Raw genomic sequence first — 16,175 nt, 5'->3', positions numbered from 1 at the left:
GAAAGACAACGTCCTCTCATTCAGGTCTCAACCTCTGCATCACTGTATGGAATGTCTGTGCAGGAATGAGGGGGCAGACTCCAGGAGAGGGAGGAAATTACTCTTAGATTAAATCTGTTGCCTATGTCATCTGACCACTTATGGAAGCTCTGCGCAGACTCACACCCTCTTCTGACTAAAGATGTTACTAAGGACGCCGAGGTGCTCTCTGCATCTGCACATTTGTACAACTACCTCCACAGAGCTCCCTTTATTTTCATCTGGATGCCTTTCACTTTTCATTCTCTTTATGGAAATTTAAATTGAGAAGTGGTTTGAGACTTTGAAATAAAAGACTAGTGTTGTTGACAAGAAACGAAACTAAGACATTTTACTTCATTTTTATTTTACGTAGGGGTGTTTTGCTTACAATTGTCTGTGTACCTGTAGAGGTAAAAAACAAAAAAAAACAAAACAAAACAACAAAAAAAAACCAAAACGGTATCAGATCCCCTGGATCTTACATGTGTGCCTGGTGCCTGAGGAGGCCAGAAGATGGTACAGTCTCCCTGCAACTGGAGTTACTGTGAACAACCATGTGGGTGCTGGGAATCAACGTCAGGGCCTCCGCAAGAGCAGCCAGCACTATTAACTGCTCAGGGTCTCTCCAGCCCTATGGTGCTTTTAAGATTATCTGGGTTTTAGCATAAAATTCTATTTGCATCAAAAATATCAAATAAATGTGTACATACCCATTGGCCTGGGGTGGGGAAGGGGCACGAGGGTGGTTTTTCGAGACAGGGTTTCTCTGTGTGGCTTTGGAGCCTGTCCTGGAACCCGCTCTACTGCTGCTACCTTCTGAGTTCTGGGAAAAAGGTGTGCACCACCTGCCCCCTCCACCCTCATCTCATTTCCTCTATCTTTCTGTTGTGGTGTGTAATGTATTTCTTTTTGCCATTTTAATTTTTGAGACAGGGTTTCTCTGTGTAGCCCTGGCCGTCCTGGAACTCGATCTGTAGACCAAGCTGGCTTGAACTTGGAGATCTGCCCATCTCTGCCTCCTGAGTGCTGGGATTAAAGATGTAGGCTACCAATATCATGCCTGCTGACTCAACAGATCTTTTAAAAAGAAAAAAGAATGAGGATATAAAATTCTGTGGGTACAGGGTAGAGGAAGAAGGTAAATATGATCAAAACACAAAGTGCAGAGCTAAAGAGATGGTTCAGTGGGTACTTATTGCTCTTGCAGAGGACCAGGGTTCCATTCCCCGCATCCACATGGCGGCTTACAGCCATCTGGAACTCCAATTCCAAAATGTCTGATGGTCTGCACATGCACCACAGAGCATGTATGGACACATTAGAGGACAACTTGCATGAGTCAGTGCTTTCTCTTTCCAACATGTGGGCCCCAGGGACCCGGCTCATGCTGTCAGGCTTGACAGCAAGCATCATTATCCTGCTGGCCCTACTTTAAAACATCTGCTGCAACTATTAACAAATGCTCTAAAATGTCCTTTAATCTGAGGCTATCTGGTATTTTTGCAGCATTATACTGAGGTTATAGATTTTTAGGAAAGTACCAACAGGGGTGGAGTATTTCTTACCACATCTTTTTTTTTTTTTTTTTTTTTTTTTTGGTTTTTCGAGACAGGGCTTTTCTATGTTTAACAGCTCTGGCTGTCCTGAACTCGCTCTATAGACCAGGCTAACTTTGAACTCAGATATCCACCTGCCTCTGCCTCACAACAGCTGGGATTAAAGGCATGGGCCACCACTACCGCCCTGCTCTTTTGCCATCTTTTCTTAAAATGAGGTGTAAATGATACCAAGAGAACTTATCACTAGTGATAACAATCTTTGCAACTTTGATGAGGTTGCAAGGTCTGCTCATTAAAGTAAAGAGTATTTTCTTCTTTCCTGCTTTGGGAAGGAATCTTTCAATCCACCCTACATTCAAGAAGAGAGGAATTAATATACTCCTTTGAAGTGGGGAAGTTATGTTTCTTCCAGGGATATCTGATTGTAAGAAAAAGATGAAATTATGTTCATTTTAAGCCTTTAAGGACCCATACTGAATATCTATAGTTAAAACTTAATTAAGTACTCTTACCTACCAGTATCAAGATACCAAAGATCCTTGCAGCAAACTTGACTATTAAGTGCTTTTTTGTAGCCATCTCTTCCACTCCAGAAATACAACCTAGTGCCAATTGCAACAGCACAGTGCCCAGCTCTTGGTCTTGGCCTTGAATTTTTTTTATCTTCCTGAGAATCTGATACTAGAGTGGTCCACTCCGCTGTATCTAAAAAGAAAATGTCCATGACTCAGTTATTGCTCTTAAGCAGTAAATAGCAAAAATTACTTTATTATGTCAATGACAAGTTTCCAAAGACTCACCCAGATTTAGGTAAGAAAATGAGCTGGTGCATCTCCATTCACAATCATGAGGTGAACTCTCAGTATTTTCCCCCTTGTGTGGAACCCATCCACCAAAAATGTACATCCTGGACAACAAAAGGAAACCAAGAACTTAAAGTGTTTTATTTTACTTTTTGGATAGGAAATACAAAATGAACTTAAATTTATTTGTTGGCGTAAAACCTGGAACTACTCACTCACCTACTACACTGTAAAGGTAGTATTATATAAATAAAATGAATGAAATGGTCTTCTAAAAGAGTTTACCATTTTAAGTCAGGGTGGGATACATCTAAAGTCATGGGTACTTGGGAAGCTAGGGGAAAAGAAGGATTATGTGAGTCCATGAGTTTAAGGCCACACTGGGAAATGAAACAAGAGCCTGACTCAACAACAGTAACAAATAAATTTTTTTCGACAACTTTATAAAGCAGTACTAAACCAAAATTATACTCGACAAGTAAGTTTAAGTGAAGAGTGTTTCAACTATAATACACTGGAAAACCAGCCCTGTGTGTACTACAGAAGAGCACAGCATCCATCTCTGTGCCTCTTGACTACAGACGCACTCTGAGTTCCCCAAAATGGTGGACTATAATCTCCAACTGTGAGCACAATTAGCCCTTCTTCCCTAAGTAGCTTTTGTCAGGGTGTTTTAATTACATTAGCAGAAAAGTAACTAAGACAGTGACCAAAAAATGAAATTTCATGTAACCTTGGGTCACTGCTATTACTTGAGCATAACAACTTAAGTCTGGTATGGCTATGAATGCCTGTAGTCCCAACTGCACGGGAGGCTATGGTAAACGGATGCTTGAACAAGCCTGGTGGTGCAGGCTTACAATTCCCACTACCAGGCAGGGTGAAGCAGAAGATCACAAATTTAAGGCCTGCTTGGGCAAGCTAGTGAGACTGGTCTTCAAATTTAAAAAGGGGGGGATGGAGTTCTGTGTCTGGTAGGACATTTGTGAATACCTGTAAGGTGGTCAGTTCAAATTCCAGCACTGTTAAAAACAACCTTCAACTTTTCCCCAGCACTCTAAAGGTTCTTGTCAGAACACTGTCCAAGAATGGAGTAGTGTCAAAATTCTGAGTACTTGTGGGAAAACTCCAAGAAAACCACCTCAGTTTCTTCAAAACACAGACTTGTCCTGGGAATGTTCTCCTGCTCCTCCTGGATGCAGTGGATGGAATTTAACTTCAGCTGCTGTTAGTCATACACCTCCATGGAAAACATGCTTTCCATAGCCACTAGTGTCTGTCCTTTTGATTCAACATCTTACTCTTGTGCTTCTTAACCCTCAGAATGAAGCTGGCCATCGCGTAATACTTAGTCTACCTTATTTTTAGGCCCTGCTCTCCCAGGTTCATGCTGCCAATTAGAGTGATAAACAGTTCTTTTTAAAATTTTAAAAAATATATTTCATGTGTATGGGTGTTTTGCCTACATATATGCATATTAGATATACTTGTGCCTGGTGCCTCTCATTCCCTAGGACTGGAGTTAATGATAGATGTAAACCCCATGTAGATGCTAGGAATCTAACCAGAGAGAGGACAAAGTTGGGCAATACCTGCTGACACTTAGGTCATGCCATGCCAGGAAAGACATGGAGAGGAAGATAAACAGGTATCACAGACAGTCCTAAAAGAAGTTGTACAGCTGTTTCAGCTCTCACAGACAAATTACTTTAGCTATGGTCAGCACAACAAGGCATTATTATGCTTGCTAGTCTATTTCTAAGAAATTAGCATCTTTACTATTCTTTGTATGAATCTTTCAAGTTGATGAAAATAAGAGCTAAAAGGCAAACAACAAAAGAAAGTCATACTTGTTTCCGATAACACTGGCTGTATGAAGGCTTCGTGGAAGTGGTACTGTCCCCTTAGTTTCTGGTTTTGACCATGACATTGTTTCTAGAAATAAAAACAAGCAAATCAGGAACTCTATCTAATAATAGGAAATCACCTTAATTTATACACCTAAAAACAGAACAAAAGTAGTTATCAAAGCGAAGCAAAAATGTTTCAAATCAGTTGTCTGAATTTCATTTTAAACATTTCCAGACCACAAAAACTTGTAATCAGAAATCAACTTACATTTGAATTTAACATCATACTGAAGAGGTATGCTTAAAATGTCATTAATTTTCAGTAACAAATAATATTTCTGATTTTCCCATTTGACATGAATTTATCAGGCAGTCAAAAATAAGAAGCACATTTCCAATCACTCTGAACATTCAATTGTTCAAAGTGATTAATCAGGTCAGCTGCTCCTGAGACTGTAAATGCTGACTATAATCTTACTGCAAGTTGACAAAAACACTTTAAATACATTTACATTTTCCCTTACCAATCATAAATTCCTGAATCAAATTAAGATTACCTAAATCAAGCTGCCATAGGTCATCCAAACGAGCACCACACATTCCACCAAAAACATACATCTTAGGACTCCCAGAGTCTTTTTTACAATATATAATAGCAGTATGGGATTCTCTTGGAGAAGGTACAATGCCTTTGGTGGTTGGAATGCTCCAGCCCACGACTCCAGAACCATGCTGTAGTTCCAACTCATAGAAATCATTTAAATACCTAGGATATCACAAAGGAAATAAAAACGTTCAGATAATATGTATGCTTTATTTTGATTCATAAATATATGCTAGCCACACACAACAGCGCACTCCTGTAATCGTAGCACTTAGGAGTTTGAGGCAGGAGGACCATGAGTTCCAGGTCGGTATGGACCAGACACCCTATCTCAAAAAAGAAAAGGAACAGAAAAGGGATGATTGAGAGATCTTAGCAGTAAGAGTGTTTACTTCTCTGGCAGAGGACTCAAGTTGGGTTCTTAGTACCAACATCTAGTGGCTACAACCGCCTGGAACTCCAGTTATAGAGGATCTGATGACCTTTTCTGTCCCCGGTAGGTGCCTGCATGCACATGGTACAATTAACTCAATGGTTTTAAAAAGAAAAAAATGTCTATCATATGCTCATTGTAAAAAATTTTTTTTCACACTACAGAAGACACTAAGCAAGCAAAACTTCCAGATACTCGTTTATTCCATACATATTTATCAAACTCTACTATGTCCCAGGTACCTACTATAACAGTGAAGACAGAAAACATCTGCCAATTCATTATTGACAATTGTGATGCCTTTAAGACACAGTTCCAAATGCCTGGTATTCTTTCCATTAAGCAATGAGGTTCTTCTCCCTCATTGCTGGTCTGTGATGGCTCTGAACAAGGGTGCCACAGCTGGCTTGTCAAAGGCCAGTGTATTCTTAATATAATACTGCTTGTGGAACTCTCAACCATGCCTGGAAAGGCCACTCAAAGGTCTGGGTACATAGCTCACTTGGCAGGGTGCCTACCCAGCATGCAGAAAGTGCTAGTCTTTAGTAATATATATCCCAAGCATGGTGGCACATGCTTATAATCTCAGCACTCAGGAACTATAGTAGGATGATGAGAAGTTCAGTATTCTTGGCTATATAGTCCAAAGCCAGCCCAGGCTATATGAGACCCTGTCACAAGAGACATATGTTGGCATGTCAGGCGATAGCTCAATTGAATCCATCTTTCAGCCACCTCAATTAACTCCCAGATGTGAGGACAACCACTCAAGCTTTCCCTTTGTGCCGTTTGATTTCCTTACTTAGAGTTCATGAATATAATAAAAGATACGACTTTGCACCATTAATTTATTACGCAGCACTAGATAACCAACAATTATTATGGACAATATTTCGGCAAACATCTTGAAGGCATTGCCATCTGGAGTAAGTGTTGCTTTGCAACCTTTTTAGCACACGATGTCATAGTGATGTCCTAAATAGTGTCTTTAGTTTAGAAACTGACATTAAACTTGTCCTAAACAGCTTCTTTCCTTTAAAAAACTGTCATTACTGTGTGACATACATTTTTTTTATTATAGGGGAGAGCTCAAATGCAGTGCTTCTGCAATGACTTTTAGTAGATGCACACATATGCCAGAGCATGGGTAAGCAAGGGGATATTAGGTTGTCTTCTCAATCACTCTCTACCTTTTATAATTGAGGCAGTCTGTCCCTGAACCTGGAACTTGGTTTGTTTTGTCTGGTCTGCCTTTGTTTTGTCTAGTCTTGCCCAGAGTTCTTCTGTTTCTGCTTCCTGTCAGATGGGATTACACACTGGCCACTATACCCCCCTCAATTTTTATGTGGGTTCTGGAGATACAGATTCAAGGTTCTCATATTTGCATGACAAGAGCTTAATCTGTTGAGCTAACTCTCAATTCCAAAATAACTTTTGAAACAACTAATTCAATTCCCTACTAATTTTTTCTCAAGTAGAAGGGAAAACGCAGAAGTTTAGAACATAAAATTTCCAAGTTTAGGGGCTTAGTGATTAAGAGCACACACTGCTCTCCCAAAGCATGAGCTCAGCTGCCAGCACCCATTTCAGGTGGCCCACAGTCGCCTGTAACTCCAGCTCCAGGGAGAGTCAACACCTCTGGCCTCACTGGGCATCCACACCCACAGTGCATACCCGCACACAAACACCCACATATACACATAAGTAAAGATAAATCCTTACAGTTGGTGTGGTAGCACACACATTTAATACCAGCATTCAGGGATGCAGAGGCAGGTGAACCTCTGAGTTCCAGGCCAGCCTACATGGGGAAGGCCTATCTTGAAATAGACAGACAGATATTAAAGAATAAAAAACAAAACATGCATTGAAAAGTACAAAAGAAAAGAGACAGTGATTCATTCTCTTTGGAAATAGGAGGACAGTGTTTGCTGGTGTGATAGACCTAATAGACTGTATGATGTATGAGAACAATGACTTCCATTTAATAAACATATCTCACAACAAGTTTTCAGAGAAAACCAATTTAAAAATAACCATGTTACTGTTTGGTATTGTACATGACCCACTTAATGTGAATTATAGCTCAAGACACAAATATACTGACAAAGCAATTATACAAGTATCAATTTAATAAGATGATTTCTGATTTGAAAACATTCTCTAGGGACTGAAAAACATACATATGTAAACTAATTTATTGTTAGTTTCAAATATAAATATGTAAGCTTAAGTCTTACAACTTAATATAAACTAAAGATAAAGTGTTGTAACCCAAATCATAAAACAAGCACTCGGTCTACCAAGAGCATACCTGGGAACGTTATTATTTGAATCTTCACTTTCGTTTGCCAGACCACCAAACAAATAGCATTTGTTACCATATAAAGAGAAACTATGTCCAAGCCGAGGACAAGGAGGTAAACCAGAAGGAGGAGGTTGGGGTTTCACTTTTTTCCATAACCAACGACTTGCCTAAAAAAGACGATTATTTGTATGAAAACAGGAAGCATTTCTATCTCAGTACTGTCAGCAGTGAACCACCATCCCAACACATCTGAATCTTACTCTCATCAGAAGATCCGATTAGCTCCTCTGGGGACAAATGACAAATAAGTGACTGACTTCTGGCTCTTTTGTTGAGACATGGTCTCACTATGAACTCCCTACACAGTGAATTACAGAACAGTTCTAGGTTGGCCTCAAACTCCAAGAGATCTGCCCACCTCTGCCTCCCAAGTGCTAGAATAAAAGGCATTATACCCAGAGAAGTGATTAACTTCTGAAATTAAAATGTCCATCCTAGTAAGGCTGACTGTGGTAGTCCCAGAATTTGTGAAGTAAGAGGTTCAGTAGGTGAAAGCTATCATTGGCTACTGAGTGAGTTTAAGGGCAGCCTGGACTATGTGAAATTTGTGTCACGAAGCTGTAAGTATGTATGTATGTATGTACGTACGCATGTATGTATATGTGTGCATATGTGTTATTAAATATTCAAGTAAATCTTCTACATACATATTTCCATAATGATACACTGTTTGTAACAACAATAAATACTATCACTTCTAATTTCTTTCAAGTGAAAAAATAAGTATTTATATGTAGAACTTTAAGATTAGATGTATTAGCCAGGCAGTGGTGGCGCACGCCTTTAATCCCAGCACTCGGGAGGCAGAGGCAGGCGGATCTCTGTGAGTTCGAGGCTGGGCTGGACCGACAGCCTCGAAAACAATACAGAGAAACCCTGTCTCGTAAAAAACAAAAAAAAGATTAGATGTATTTCATGAAATCTTTTATATGTGAGGTAATCCATGAATGTTAAATATTTAACCTTTAAATAAATAAAACTCATTTAACAAATCAAATTCCAAAATGAGAGTCTTCTCTATTTGAAATGGTTGCTTGCTTGGAAATATGTACAACCCATTCACATCTGCCAGTGGCAGAGTTGCTCATGATCATGGTCTTTGGAACATATCAAGTCAACAGAATTTAGAAAGGCTATATGAAACTGTAACCTCTCTCTGCATGCCTGTGTGGACGGGTATTATTACTGTTAAAGGAAACCATTCCTCTCATACTAAGACACTGGTTTTCAAAGCATGCTCTGGGTGGCAGACACATAAATGTACAGGTCCCAGCACAAACAATACTGACTCCAAAAACCCAGGGGCAGGCCCCAGAAATCTGTTTTCACCAGCCCAAAAGCATCTGTGTTGTAGGCTAAAGGCCAAGTGCACTAACACAAAAACCTAAACATAACAGTGTAAGTACTGCTAAAGCTTTGTCACATCTTTATGCTTTAAGCACCATACCAGACATAAGTGACACTTTGACTTGTCAGTGAAGTGGAAACATTTTCTTCGAAGCTATACAGTATCGAGCATCTGTTACTGTACCTGTGACTAATAAAATATTTCATAATCTTTTTAAAAAATTATGACTGAAATAATAAATGTGAAATACACTTACTTGTAGCTCATATAACTCATTGCTGTATCTTCCATATTCAACCATTCCCCCAAATACTAGTATTCTAGTACCATCACAGACAAATCCATGGGCTGCACAACCTGGAGGGATGTCTCCTCTAACAGCTGGTAGGAACCACTGATTTGTAACTAGTATCCAAAAAAATAAATAAAGTCAATTTCAACAAATAATAGTTACCACAGTCCATAAGCTCGGTAAATATGTCAAAGAATATATACACATAATCAAAGTATATACACACACTTACATGTAGCTATCCTATATTCCAGCTGTTCTCAATTGGGTATTCTTTTGCTCCCAGAACTATGCTGACTTTGCAAGGCTCAAACTCATACTCAGTTGTCACAACTGGAAAGGAATAGCTACTACCAACTCATGGGTACAGTCTGAGGATGCATGCATCTTCCCATACAATGTCCCAAAATGTCAACAATGTTGCTGTTGAAAACCCTGATTTGCATCATTTAACTCCTAGGAAAATCCTAGTGGGCATCATTGACTTTGCAGAAGTGGAAACCCTGAGATTTTGAAAGGCTTGGTAATTTTAATGCTGATTTTGAACAATTGGCAAAGCGAGAGTCTAAACAAGTGTGATTTCTTCTAAGTCCATGGTATTTATATCAAATTAAACACTCTTTAAACTTTTCATCTTGGAGTATTGGGGAGGGTAGCAAAGAGAATCAAAATTAATAGTTTCTCCTACCAACTTAAGCCTTTAGAGGACTACTGTGATCAAGCTTTCTGTGAAATATATCAACCCCAAACTCAATAACTAGTCTTAACTAGTTTCCGACGATTGCTAGATTACTAGTGGAGAAAATAAAATTCCAGCCCGCATGGAGGTAAAGGCTTGTCCCCCTGACCAGCGACCCCTCGCGCTGTGCAGCGGTGCCTAGGCTACGACAGTCCTCTCTGCGAGGACCAGTCCAGAAGAGCAGCGCTTGTACATCCCTCAACCGCAAACACCTTCCCCGCCAGTTTAGAGAAGGTCGACCGAGAAAGTCTCGACGGCTTCCGCCAGATGCTGAGTACCGAAGCCAACGGGCCCGAAGGCCTCCCCGACCCTCCCTTCTCTGCCGAGGCCCGGCCCGGGGTGGGTTTTGTGTCTGGCAGCGGCGGGATCCGGGGCCCCGCAGTGGGGAGAAGCCCGGACGGTGAGAGCCGCTGCCTCCCTCGGGTCCGCGGGCAGGGACGGGCTGGATGTCTCGGCGCCCAGCCCGCGGGCCCGGGAAAGCCGAGCGGCCCTCCAGCACGTCGCGAGCTCGGGCTGCCGACCCGGCCCGGGCTCCCCCGCCGCCGGCGGCCGGCCGGGCTGGGAAGCGGCGACCCGGTGGTGACAGCTGTCAGGCCCGCGTCCGCCGCGCCTCCCCTTCCCCTCCGCGGTCCCGAGGCGGGGTCGCCGAGCCGCCGCCTACCGGTGTTGTAGACGTGCAGCTCGTCCGCGATGCCCTCGTTGCCCCCGCCGAAGATGATCATCAGCTCCCGGATGGCCACGGCTCGGTGTCCGTGCCGGGCGCGGGGCACCGGCCCTGTGAAGGAGGAAACCCGCCTCCAGTTGAGGAGGCTGGGAGCCGCCATCTTCCCAACCCCCGCCCCTCGGCCCACAATGCCCCGCGCGCCACGGGCTCCACGGCTCGTGGGGAGGGCGGGCACCGCCTCCAGCTGTGCGCGGGAGGCCCGGCACGTGACCCGCGGGCCCCGCCCCCAGCCCGTGGCGACGTGGCCCTCGGGCGCCGCCAGGACGGAACCCCTCCCCGCGACCCTGGTCCTCCCTGGGCTTCGCGTGGAGCGTCCGGGCAGGAGGGGCAGCCCTGGTCCTCTAAGTCCGCTTCGGGCATCTCCTGCGTGGGCGTGCCACACCCTCCAAACCGGTGTCACTCGCCCGCGCTGGAGAAGAGCTGCCGCAGAGGTCCCTCGTGCCCGGAGGTCAGGGCGGGCCTGGGGCAAATCTGTCACCTCACAGGAGGTTCCCGCACCCCGCAGGGGCCGAGCTCTCATCAGATTTGGAGGTGTTGGGTCTTGACAGCCAAAGTTAGCCCCGAAGGTGATGTGGGTTGTTTGGTTTAAGCACGAGTATTAGTCGCCTTGCTGGTGTCATAAAATACCCTAACGAAAACGACCGAAGGAAAAAGGATTTTTTTTTTTTCGACCCACAAAGAAGCCCATCACAGTGAGGAGGCTTGGCAGGAGGCGGCTGGTCACATTTCATCTACAGAGAGCCACTGATGCTGGACCCAGCTGCCTTGTTAGTCCAGTTGCTAACCTAGGGAACAGTGCCACTCACATTTATCTCTACCTTAATTAACCTAATCTTGATAATCCCTCATAGACCTGCCCACAGGCTTGTCCCCCAGGTAAACCTGGAGATAGTATCAAGCTGACAATATTGACTATCACAGCAGGTCACTGCTAGTTAACAACAGTGTTTCCATACCCCAGCACCATCCTAAATTACCTTCTTTGTAACTCAATCATTCCAGCTGCTGAAGAAGTTTGGCGTTTCCTGTAGTGGTTGGGGAAATGAGGCGCTTGGCTATGGAAAGTTGCTCGGGTACTCGACAGAAAAGGACCACAGGCAGGATTCGAACAGCCTAACTGATGAACTATTGCTTCTGAAGAAAGGCATTTATAGCCCTTAATCACCAAAACGCCTGGCAGTTCCGTTCCATACCTGCTCACAAAGCAATAAAGCTAACATTTAAAGCAACTGAACTCTCTGTCTCTAATTATCAAGATGATACTGTAGGAACACACACTGCAATGGTTTTCTGAAACCCGTTTTCTCTCATCTCTTACAAATTTCATTTCTTTCATCCACCTGCCTCACACTCCCATCTCCTCCCTCAAAGCTAAGTGCATCTCTCATCCACCAAAGCTTTCTTGAGAATTCTCTTCATTTGTATTTAAGACTCCTTACTGTCATTGTAATTTCTTCGTATTGTTGTGCACCCCTGTGCTCTGGATTGAACCCAGGACCTCCATGCTCAACATGCTGTGAAGTAATTATTCTTTGACCCAATTTCATAAAATGACCCCCCAAAGACTACAAGAACTAGAGGAAGAAGACGTCTGAGAGCATATAAAAGATTTAGTGAATATTTACGTTTTAATTTGTAACGTAACTCTTAAATATGAAGCATCTGAAACAAACTGGTTGAGTTACAGAAGTTTTGCCGGGCGGTGGTGGCGCACACCTTTAATCCCAGCACTCAGGAGGCAGAGGCAGGCAGATCTCTTGTGAGTTTGAGGCCAGCCTGGTCTACAGAGCAAGTTCCAAGACTGGCTCCAAAGCTACACAAATAAAATCCTGTCTCGAAAAAACAAAAACAAAAAAACCTACAAAGTGTTTAAAGGAATTGTATCCCCCCCACACACTTCAGTGCTTATGTGATAGTTTGTTGTTGTTGCTACTGTTGTTAATATTCTTAGACAGAAAGACTTAGGGGGAAATTAAAAGTTGCAAACTTAGTGTTAATTGGGAGAGTCTGTTCCCCAAGCCTGCTATATCAAAGTACCACAAATCTGGTGGCTTAAAATAGTTGAACAGCATTCAGTAAGCAGAAACAAGCAGATTTCTGTGAGTTTGAGGCCAACCTGGTCTACATAGTGAGTTCCAGGACATTCAGGACGATGTATGTAGAGAGACCCTGTCTCCAAAAAATAAAAAATAAATAAAAAGTAGAACCTGGGTTTGATTTCCAGCACCCACTTAGTCGCTCATAACCATCTGGGACCTCTGATCCAAGGGATCCAGCGCCCTCTTCTGGCCATACCAGACATACCAGACATACCAGACATACCAGACATACCTGTGGTTCATAAACATACCTCCAAGCAAAACATCCATACTCATAAAATAAAAGTTAAAAAAATAAAAACACAGGCAATGGTGGTGCATGCCTTTAATCTCAACACTGGGGAGGCAGAGGCAGGCAGATCTCTGAGTTCTGAGTTCAAGGCCAGCCTCGTCTACAGAGTGAGTTCCAGGATAGTTAGAGCTTCACAGAGAAATCCTGTCTTAAACAAACAAACCAACCAAAAATCCCAGTAGAACTGTCTCACAGTTCTAGAGACTAGAATTCTGAAACCAAGGTGTCAGCAGGACAGAACACCAATGGAGGCACAGTTTAGGAGGATAGAAGGAGGGTGTGTGACAACCCCCAAGAAGACAGTGTTTACAAAGTTGTGACAGACAGCCAAAGGGAACTGAGGACTTGTTCTATGGGTTTGGCTTTGGAAACCACCTCCCCCTCTATGAACCTCCCTCTGCCTGTGGCTTCCTGTAACTATCAACTCTCACCAAGCTCCCTTTGACCTCCTGGCCATTGGTGTTCCATCTCCTTCGGAGGCCATGCTGAGTTCGGGTAGGAGGAGGAGCTGCCTGTTGGATTTGCAAATTAGGAGGTCATTGGGCTGGAGTAAAGCACTTTCGTGAGGAGGAGGAGCTGGAAACTCTGGGGAATGAGTAACAAGGGGAGGCGCAGAGAACACAGACGATGCTTACTCTTTTGAGCTGTGGCCATGGAAGCAAGGGCACGTGCTGCACTCGGGCAGTGCCTGGCACACAGTCCTCATCTCCTCCGTTCTGTTACTACCTTTCCCAGTCCTGTTCCTCAGCTGCACGGCATTGTAGCTATAGGGCAGAGACAAGGGTGGCAGACAGCTGAGTGTAGCCCACAAGTTCCCGTTGAGGACTCAGGCCAAGGCTTTGTGTTCTGGGGAACGCTCACAGTGGGCTCAAGAGCGGTGTCTAGGCAGGCACAGGGGCTGTTCTCAAGATGAGGGAAGAAGAGAGAGAGTAGCTGAGACGTCTGCAGACAGCTCATAGGCTCCAGCCGTGGTCTCAGCTAGAGCTGTGGCCAGGCCGTGGGGAAGGAAGAGCAAGGCCGAGCTCTGGGCCGTGCGGAACCTAACCTAGCTTCCCGGGTAGAGACTTAGACTCAAGAGCAGAGGATGCAAACCACTTACAGCTCATGAGAGCCCAGTGCAAAAGCCATCACTGCCCCCTCAGCAGGTAGGAAAAAGTGCCCAGAACACTGAAGTTCAAGGTGCCGAGACGATGACCCACAGCTGAGGTCCACCAAGCAGGAGGGACCGCGCTTCTACTGACATTTCCACATCCTGTGTGTGGTCCTGGAGGCCAGCCATGAGAGACAAAGGCAAAAAACAAAACAAAACAAAACCCCAAAACTTACCAGTTTGACCCAGTGTCGTGATTCGTTAGCTTGGCTACTACAGCACGCTCCCCTCCTTCGTTCGTCTTAGGAGACACCATCTCACCACTAACTGCCAACAGCTCCTTAGGGGAGATGTAGGCTTCATCCTCTACCCCACCATCCGTGAAGGCATATTGGTAGGTCCACTGCAGGTCTTATGCAGGTGTTAACCACAACTTCTCTGAGTTCACAAAACCCTTCTACTCATATTCGTAAGCAGTCCTAATCAAATTCAGTAGGACACACACATAAGACATGAAGATAGAAGAGGGACTGAATAGTTGGGGAGAAGGATTCAAGAAGAGAGGGGAGAAAGACAAGTTAATGGGGACATGGCCATCATCGAAGCATATATATGTATGAAACTGTCAAAAATAATGAGTAGATATTACCTAAGGTATTAAAAAAAAAGTCGGGCGGTGGTGGCGCACGCCTTTAATCCCAGCACTTGGGAGGCAGAGGCAGGTGGATCTCTGTGAGTTCGAGGCCAGCCTGGTCTACAAGAACGAGTTCCAAGACAGTCTCCAAAGCCACAGAGAAACCCTGTCTCAGAAAAAAAAAAAGATATTTTAAAAAGACTCAGCATAAATCGATTCTGTTGGCAAGAAGAAATGACAAATGTTTGACTTTAAAAGAATAATGGCTCAGATACATATTTTAATGATGAATGGCACCACAGATTGATAGTGCGCACGAAGGGCAGATATTATTATGTTCAGCCATGAGCCTATGTCCTGAGATAAAAGCATCATTAAGTAAATGGTGAAGTTGTATTAAGGTATGACATCATAGAGAATACTTGGGCATACCTAAATGATGTAGGCTATACCTGGGCTATGTGGCATGGTATACATGTTTATTACAACATTATTCTTTTTTTTTTTTTTTTTTGGTTTTTACAGGGTTTCTCTGTATTGTTTTTTGGACCATGTCCTGGAACTCACTTAGTAGACCAAACTGGTCTTGAACTCACAGAGATCCGCCTGCCTCTGCCTCCCGAGTGCTGGGATTAAAGGCGAGCGCCACCACCGCCCGGCTACATTATTCTTTTCTTATTTTTAAGGTTTTTTTATTATTATTTGCGTGTGTGTGCATGCACATGTGTATGTATGCATGCAGGTATGTGCATGGGTAGATACCCTCAGAGGCCAGAAAAGAGCAACAGATCCCCTGGAGCTGGAGCTCTAGGTAGTTGTAAGCTGCCAATCAGGATTCTGGGAATCAAATTCTGTAGGAACAAGAAGTTCCCTAACCACTGAGAATCTCCCCAGCCCCATGATTTTCTTTTTAAAATGTAGCTAAAAAACAAACTAAGAAAAAAACTGAGGGGCTGGAGAGATGGCTCAGAGGTTAAGAGCACTGGTTCTCTTCCAGAGGTCTTGAGTCCAATTCCCAGCAACCACATGACAGCTCACAACCATTTATAATGAGATCTGGTATCCTCCTCTGGAGTTCAGACATACGTGCAAGCATAACACTGTATACATAATAAATAAATGAATCTTTAACAAACAAACTGAGACACGAGCTGGAGCCTTTGGTCTAAGGGTGGTAGCGGCTCCCAGTTATTGCCAACCCCAGGGTCTGGTGCTCTCTCTTAACTCTATGTTCCTATCCCTAACTACACTTCCGAACGGTGTCCTTTTTAATTCATTCATTCATTTATATTGCTTTACTCATTTCTTTTGAGATGGGC

General features: G+C 43.5%; 1 protein-coding gene across 1 annotated transcript in view; it reads right to left on the bottom strand.

Annotated features, from left to right (window-relative positions):
- Hcfc2 (host cell factor C2) overlaps positions 1-10,876 on the bottom strand; it is a 31,729-nt gene extending 20,853 nt beyond the window's left edge. The window contains exons 1-7 of the mRNA XM_040755157.1: positions 10,679-10,876; positions 9,243-9,391; positions 7,585-7,745; positions 4,791-4,999; positions 4,234-4,318; positions 2,381-2,487; positions 2,097-2,285 (exon numbers count right to left, since the gene is read on the bottom strand). Coding sequence (XP_040611091.1) covers positions 2,097-2,285; positions 2,381-2,487; positions 4,234-4,318; positions 4,791-4,999; positions 7,585-7,745; positions 9,243-9,391; positions 10,679-10,841 — 1,063 coding nt within the window. The 5' untranslated portion in view covers positions 10,842-10,876. The remainder of the gene's footprint in view (positions 1-2,096; positions 2,286-2,380; positions 2,488-4,233; positions 4,319-4,790; positions 5,000-7,584; positions 7,746-9,242; positions 9,392-10,678) is intronic.
- Positions 10,877-16,175: the final 5,299 nt, after the last annotated feature.

The sequence above is a fragment of the Mesocricetus auratus genome, unplaced genomic scaffold, assembly GCF_017639785.1.
Source record: "Mesocricetus auratus isolate SY011 unplaced genomic scaffold, BCM_Maur_2.0 Super-Scaffold_100011, whole genome shotgun sequence".
In the NCBI taxonomy this organism is placed as follows: Eukaryota; Metazoa; Chordata; class Mammalia; order Rodentia; family Cricetidae; genus Mesocricetus; species Mesocricetus auratus.
This window is presented reverse-complemented; position numbering and strand designations above follow the sequence as displayed.